This window comes from Prosopis cineraria, unplaced genomic scaffold, assembly GCF_029017545.1.
Source record: "Prosopis cineraria cultivar Desert tree isolate PC_DT_omini unplaced genomic scaffold, ASM2901754v1 PC6, whole genome shotgun sequence".
Lineage (NCBI taxonomy): Eukaryota > Viridiplantae > Streptophyta > Magnoliopsida > Fabales > Fabaceae > Prosopis > Prosopis cineraria.
The window spans coordinates 21,581,521-21,589,940 of NW_026555337.1; the positions used below are offsets into that span (position 1 = coordinate 21,581,521).

The 8,420-nt window shown below is 28.6% G+C and overlaps 1 protein-coding gene across 1 annotated transcript; it reads right to left on the reverse strand.

The window, feature by feature from the left end:
* Positions 1–3,115: 3,115 nt before the first annotated feature.
* On the reverse strand, positions 3,116–6,582 carry LOC129313986 (LRR receptor-like serine/threonine-protein kinase SIK1). The gene is made up of 3 exons (XM_054957368.1): positions 6,390–6,582; positions 4,831–4,902; positions 3,116–3,624 (listed from the first exon to the last, which is right to left on the reverse strand). Exons 1-3 carry the CDS (start codon positions 6,580–6,582, stop codon positions 3,116–3,118), a joined length of 774 nt encoding a protein of 257 aa, XP_054813343.1.
* Between the last annotated feature and the right edge of the window lie 1,838 nt (positions 6,583–8,420).

Genomic DNA, 8,420 nt, shown 5'->3' on the forward strand with positions numbered 1-8,420 from the left:
ATTCAAATTGAAGTAAATAAATACACATCTATAATCACAAATTAAAATAAAACGTAATTAATAATCAAATATTATAAAATTAATTATGATTAAATTCATGAAGTTCTGGCAGCTATTGTAACACCTAAGGCATTTTTATTGGTCTAAATTTTGGGTTAGAAGAATGAGACTTGAAATGGCAAGCTTTTGCTAGATGCCCAACGATTTTTCCTATGAAATTGTAGAGATAAACTAGGAACCTCATGAGTCTAAGCTTTAGAGAGTAAGGAATGCCATATTAGGTTATTTACCAATAAAATTTGAGCAACCTTCTAAATTTTTGTCCAAAGTAAAAACTTGACTGTCCTCCACTGTTTTTGACATAAAATCGAAGCAAGGATCTAAATCTCTATATTAAGGCTTTTATGACAATAAAAGATGCCAAAAGGGATTCACTACGTTATTATTAGATTTGACGATCCTTTTAGTAAGTTGAACTATTATGAAAGAAAATATTTTCTTTTCTTGTCATTGATGGACATCTAACCTAAAGTTTACTCAATATGAACAAATTAAATTAGCTCATAAGTGAGGTGTCACTTTTGCAAATAGGCTCATCCATGCATTTTTTGATTGAAAATGTAGTTTGTAGAATCTTCTTCAATGTATCTCGAGTTAAAAATATTAAAAAGAACAATCACCTTGTTCCATTCCTTCCAAATTAAATTATGTTGTATTAGTTTACTATAATGACCCTGAATTTTAAATTAAATAAATCCTCTTCCAATTGATATTTTAATTTATTTATTTTAATTTTTTGACAAATGAAGAGTAGTGGCCTAGTTAAATTTATACTAGTTATTTATATGGAGGTCTAAAGTTTGAATCTTACTTAAGCCAAAGGTTAGTTTTATTTTCTTATATGTGAAATTACTAAAGTACCCTTGATTTTTTATTATGAAATATTATAATAAAAATTATAAAAGTTTGGTGGGGTCTCCTTTTGAAATTTTCCCCAACAAGCTTTGGGTCTTGTTTTTTAATTTTATCAATGAGCATATTATTTCATTCTCTCCATTCTTCTTGTCGGTTAGAAGCTGCAGGACACACACAGAGAGGGATCATTCCCATCTGTCTCTATTAAATAAAAATTTTAATTTATTTTATTTAATTTAACATTGCATTTGTTAAATAAAAAGTTTAATTTATTTAACAAATGTATGCACTCCTTTGTTGCTCACAAGTATCATCAAACATGTCATATATGATATAACAGTCATTACAACCACTACATTTTCTTCCATGTTTGGTGAGAAAACATGCATACAACATACAAGTAATGTGCCAAGCATGTTTTTGAAAGGAAATATACAACATAAATTGAAAATAAAGTATTGATTGTTTAATGATGCCAATGATGTTGCCTTTGCATAATCATGTTCTTGATCTTGTTTAATGACACAACAACATCTGTCATATTGCTTCGCATTTCAGGAAAATCAATGCAACAATTTAATGCCAATTCAAAAATACTAGATGTAGAAGTCAATATATCACCAATATATTGATCATCTCCCTGCAATAAATTGGAATCTATGACATTAATTATTTCATGTAGCATTGAGTCACTTACCCAACTCTTCAAGTTCAATCCTGAGACAAACATGTCTTCTGTTGGTTTTTTTTGTGTGAACACTTCCATTAATATAATATAATATAATCCCATAGCTATACACATCTACTTTTGTTGAAACAACTCTAGTAGATCCATATTCTGCATAGAATTGGATTCAAGCACCAAAAAAATCATTTTATTTCTCATAGTCATAATTTACAAACTAGAATAAACTAAATACACATTTAATTAAGATAAATTGTTCAAAATTGATCATTTGTATTGGTGTTTCTTGTGTAATCATTACACTATTATTTTTATATACATTTACAATATAGTAATCCTTGAGAGGCTTGTTTTTAGATTCAACAAAAATGCATGCTGTAGTGATTTGCATCCCCCCTCTCTCATATCATGTACATACACATAGAAATAATTGAAGCAACCAAGCTCAATGAATGCAAAATATTGAAAATAAGAAATCCTTTTGGTTGCCTATTTTATGAAAGAACCTTCCTCAAATAAAAAATTAGAATACATATATATATATATATATACATATATTCGAGTATACTTTCTCTCTATATAAGAATTTGGAAGAAATGGTTTCAAGTATTTATTTAACAAGTGACTTTAATGAAAATCAATTAAACTTCTTATCAATAGAGACTAAATCAAGAAGATCTAATGCTTTGTGGACACAATCATAGTATTGCTCATAGAAAGTAATGAATATTTTGTATATTGATTTTTCTATGATATTGCTAATTTAAATAATAAGTGATAGAGTATGAAAGATTTCATAAGTATCATTTAATAAGGTGACCTCAATGTAATCTAAAAGAAATTAAGGAAAAAAAAAGCATTCTCAAAATATAAATGCAAAAAGAACATGATGAAGCTAGGTTTAGAACAATTACCAGGTGCTATATATCCAATTGTAGGTATTGTTTCTGTATGTATTTTACATTGCCCTTCATCTAAAGTTTGGAAATCCCAAAGTCAGTCACATGAGCAACCATATCACCATCCAACAAAATGTTACTTGGCTTCAAGTCACAATGAATTATTGGTGCTAACAAGCTATGATAGAGATATTCCAAAGCAGATGCTACATTTATCATTACATTTAGCCTTTGTAAAAAATCCAAACAATAATTGTGAGAATACAACCATTTTTCAAGACTCCCATTAGACATGAACTCCATTTTCAAACATTTGAAATCAACATTGAAACAACTACTTATGATCTTCACCAAATTATAATGACCCATGTTACGCATTGTGTTGCATTCCACTTCAAAGCACCTTGACATTTTTTCAGAATCAAAATTAAATACTTTGATTGCAACCATCATCCCATTCAAAAGCATTCCTTTGAACACTTCACCATAACTCCCCTTTCTGTGAAAGTTACTCTCATCAAATCCTATTAGTTGCTTCTAGAATTTCAAAATAAGAAATCCTCCTTAGCCCTCTTAAAATAGATAAGCCCCTCTCAATTGGTTCTCTTAAATTTGATCATCTTTGTCTTACAAGAATAATGCCCAAGACAATTAAAATTATTGACACAACCATGGGTAATATGCGTTTTATTAAAAGTGATTTTGCCCATGAACATTTTCTTCTTCCTTTTTCACAGCGAGGCACTTTTAGTTGTGGATGGCCACAAAGAGCTTCATTCATGATGAAAGATTTAGCAGTCAAATTTGCAAAAACTCCACCACTTGGAATCTCTCCTTGTAGTTTGTTGTAAGAGAGGTTGATACACTCAAGATAAGTAAGTGACTCCAAGGATTTGGGGATCTCACCAGATAAATTATTCCCAGAAAGGTCCAAATTTACTAAGCTCAGCGTATTTCCAAATGATTTTGGAATGTTTCCTTGCAAATTGTTATGTGCTAAGGAGAGATCTTGCAAGTTCTTTAGTCCACCCAAAGCTGTTTGAATATTGTTTGAAATATGATTTCTTGACAAGTCCAGTGATATAAGAGCATTTAAGTTTCCAATACTTGAGGATACATTTTCAACTAAAATATTGGAAGATAAGTTTACTTTCAATATATCCTTCAAATTCCAAAAGGAGGAGGGAATTTTTAAAATTAACTTATTAGAGTCCAAGTAAAGTTCTCATAAAGAAGTAACATTTCCTAAACAATGTGGCATTCCTCCAGAAAACTTGTTTCTGCTTAATGATAAATAGGCAAGCTTTGTGATTTCACATATCTCATCAACGATTAGGCCATGCAGCTCATTACCTTCAAGACTCAAATATTGAAGATCTTGTAAGCCACCTATTACTTTTGGAATTGATCTGTCAAAATATTTTCTCCCAAGTATAGTTCATAGAAACTAGTGAGATTCCCGAAATTTGGCAGAAGATTGCCAATTATAGAATTGCTTCCAAGATTTAAGTATGTCAAGGTTGAAATGTTAAAAATGCTGGACGGAATAGATCCCCTCAACTTGTTATACGACAATTCTAAGTTCTCAAGCTTATGGAGATTGCCTATTTCCATAGGTATTAAACCTATATTCGACATATTAATTTTAGTGAAGTTATTTAAAGTGAATAATAAAAATAGTAAATAAGAGAAATACCTAACAAATGAGATGTATCATTGTCCATACTTCTTTATATATTAGGTCAGTCAAGTTCTACATATAGAGTTTAGCTTTCTTCCCACACGCACGCACATACTAACAAGATGGACACTTATCTTTGACATAGATTCCTTAAATTATTTTTATAAATGTAATTCAACTTATAAATAATTAAAAATAATTCTGTTAAAATAAATAAAAGATAAAGACTTCTTATTTATTTGTACCATAGTCGAGCATTGTAATCTAAATATAAAAATAAATCATACTCTTGGTTTTTTGTCTTAAAGATGCCTCCACTCCAACATTTAATGGTTGAAACTGAGAAAACTTAATTAAGATTTAAGATTAAATTTTCAATTTCAAATATCGCAATCTCTTATGAAATATCTTTGTAATGGTGTAATTGACAAAAAGAACTAAAAATTAATGTTTTTCATTTTGCACAAAATTAAAAACATGTGAACTTGAAAAAATGATTGTAGCAATTATATATAATTTTTTAAACTGTTAAAACATGTCTGCAATGTTTAGGTTTTTAAGATCACCAATTTTATTTGGAATATTTCTTGTAATTAAGCAACAGATAAAATAAACATATATAACAATGTTATGCCTTGTTGAATGAATACCTTCCAAGTTATTGGAACCCGCATTTAACCCTCGAAGCATGGTCAAATTTCCAATACTCTTGGGTATATGACCTGAAAGAAGATTGAGACTTAAAAGCATAAGGGACAGTACCTTAATTAAAGCACAATTCTCTAACGCCATTTAGAAATCACAAATTGGCTAGGCATAAGGTATTCCCAATATTTTCACTTATTTTAAGAAAATACTATTACATTGTTAACTTTATTAAAAATCCAAAGATTCTAGTTTTATTTGTTTTTTGATACTGTAGTTTTACCTTTCTTAAATAAACAAATTATTCTGGGACAAAGGAATTAAATAATTTTTTAGAGAAATAATACTCATCAGGCTTATGTTTAGACCAAATAGCCTAGTATTCTAACAGGGCATAACATATGGTATCATAAGTTAAGTAAGACCCATCATCATCATATAAATTTTGGCTAATATATATTGTATGAGAATAAGACCGTGTAGTTTGCTTAACTAAAAAAGTTGTTTTTGCGGTGACAGTTCATGAGCTAATAGCATGAGCTCACTCTAGATCCTGAACAACTCATATGATGACATCATATATATATATATATATTGTAATATTGAAGGTCATAATTTTTAAATGTCCATTATCTTTGCAATTTCTCTAAGAATATCTCTAACAATATTATTGTAAAAGAACAAACAAAAATGAAAATAAAAAGGCAATGTTTTCATTTAAAATGATGCAGAGAAAACCATTTAAGACAAATACGTGTAGTAATGCATGGGCTATTGAGTTTTTACGTATTTAATTTTTTTATATTTATCTTAAAACAGCTTTGATAGGGGCTACTTGTATATTTATTTATTTATTATGAAAATAATTTGATTCGTTTAAAAAAGAGCTTCATTTATGTAAAAATGAAAAAAAAAACAAAACATTGTTTATTTTCATTCTCCCTTTCTTCTACTCTCCTCTTTCTTTCTAATAGATGTGAAATCTTTTGAATTATTACTTGATTTAACTCGCTTATTTCAAGATATGGAATTGTTTTGAAAACAAAATAGAAAATTGGATATATAAAAAATTATTTTAATCAAAATATGTCATTGAGGTTCATATATACAGGGGTACAAACAGATAGTTTTTTTAGTATGTTTATAGAAACTGTTTTTAATTTAGGCTCATATACAAGGGTATGTAATATGTTTGCCATATATGAGGGTGGAAGATGGAAACAGGGCAGTTGGCTGTGAACTGATGCAAGCTTTTTGGGAAAAACAAAATTTAAAAATTATATAAATTAATTTTATATTTAATAAAAATGATATCAAATTTTTGTTTTACTTTATATTTTTTTCCAAAACAGGTTTGATACGGGTTCCTTAAATTTTGATTACTTTTATAAATATGAATTAATTTGTCAAGGTAGATTTTCGTTTAAATGAAAATAGGAGTTAAAGAAGTCCTGTTTGTTTTATTGTTTGGATCATTACCAATGTCAAATGCATAAAAGTGCAATCAAAATATATCTGACAAGATTGAATTTAGAAATTTGACATAGTCAGTAGTAGTACATACCTGTGAATAAGTTGTCATGTAATACTATCCTTTTGAGCTCCTTGTATTGTGTCCAACCAGCTGGTATAGATCCAAATAATTTGTTGCCTTGAAGAGCCAAAAATTGTAAATTTGGAAGTCCATTGCACATATTAGAAGGAATGCCTCCCAAAAAATTATTCCAACTTAAATCAATTTTCCGCAACTCAGACATATTAAAGATAGCTGATGAAATTTGGGCAGAAAACTTATTTTCGTCTAAATATAAAAGTTCTAGACTTTTAAGATTACCAATCTCTTCAGGAATATCTCCTACAATGTTATATAAAACAGATTCATCAAATTTATTGTAGTCAATCAAAATATAACTCTTGAAGTTGGAAATAATATAGGAAAGTAAAACGTAAGATAATTTTTTAACACTATTAATAACTAATTCTTCATCAATATTTGAATTAGAAAAACGGAAGTCAAAAAAAGATAAGATAATGAAAACAATAAAGGAGAAGAACTGGAGATAGAGCTATAACATAGACAACCCATAATCCGATAGTTCAATAACTATCTCTCATCTATCTCTATGTAGAGAATTAAAAGGAAAATCTTCATTGTCTTGATGTGTGAAAAATAAATAGAAGAAAAAGAAACTGTTGAGAGATTCAAAAGAAAAAAAGCATGGGGTTAGATGGGAAATCTTCATAGAATCATCAAGAACAGTATTATATTATTACCTATATTCTTTAGCCAAGAAAACAGAGGTAAACAGAGTAAAGAATTCTTGTGCATGTGAGCTACTAATCTGAATGCATAGTTAAGTTGAAATTTTGACGGTAAGGCGTCATGAGCTATTGGGTGTATAATTAAGTTTTCAATGTTAATTAAGTCAAAATTATTACAACAACAAAAATAGAAATCACTGAAAATTTTCATTGCATATAACAACATCATATCTCGGTCCTGTCTAAAAATTGGCTTCCCGAGCTAGCATCCCTAAAATTAAAAATAACCAAATTTTTATGCATAAAGAATTATTACGACAGGAAATTTCACAGATGCACAAACTTATTGATACCTTGTAATAAAACAAAAGATGAAAATGAAAAATAAAGTGCATCTTGTTCATAGTAATTCTTAGAAAATAATCTAAAAATGTTGCAAATAAGAACAGAATATGAACAAAAAGAACTCAAATGCTGCCGAAGAGAAGACATCCTAACCAATGTTACTAAAGTTAACAATAACTAAAGTCTCTTTTTGGCTAAACAAAACTAAAGTATTTTTATGAATAAAGAATTATATACATGGAATATTTTGCACGTACATAAATGTAATAATAACCCAATAACTTGAGTAAGAATTAAATTTGATGGCAAGGTATTTTACGAGTATTTTTATAAATTTTGAGGTAAATCTACCAAGAAAAATGGTGGTTCAATGGAAACTCTACTGGCAGCCTATCATGAGGTTCTTTGTTCAAAATCCTTGTTGTGAAAGAAAAGGAATTTTATTTTTTTGATTCAGCCTTGAGAAATTACTAGATTTGATGGACACCAAAGTGTTGCAAATTCACAACACAATTCTTGTGAATTTAGAGCCATGAATCTGAATATGCAGTTGAGGGATCTAAAGTATAATGATCAAAGATAGTGAAGATGTAAATAAAAAAAAGTTTGTGGAGTATTAATTGAATTAAAATTAAAAAAAATACTCATGCATACCTTTCTAGGTATTAAAATATAATTATGTTTGAAGCAAAAAAAAAAAAGGTAGAGATGAATTTAAACTAAAAAAATGACAGAAATTTTACTAACACATTTTCACTGCACTATTATTCATATATATATATATATATATTTATTTTTCACAAATGGTTTTCCAAACATGAAAAAACCTTCTTGAAGCATGTTCTAATTAGAATGAGTTAATCAAATGATTGTCAAGGCATTATTCTTACACATGATTTTTCCTGGAAATATAATTTCATGCCATGCGCATTGTAGTTCGGAAAAAAAAAAAGAGCTCATTTTAGTACTGATGCATAATAAGATATCG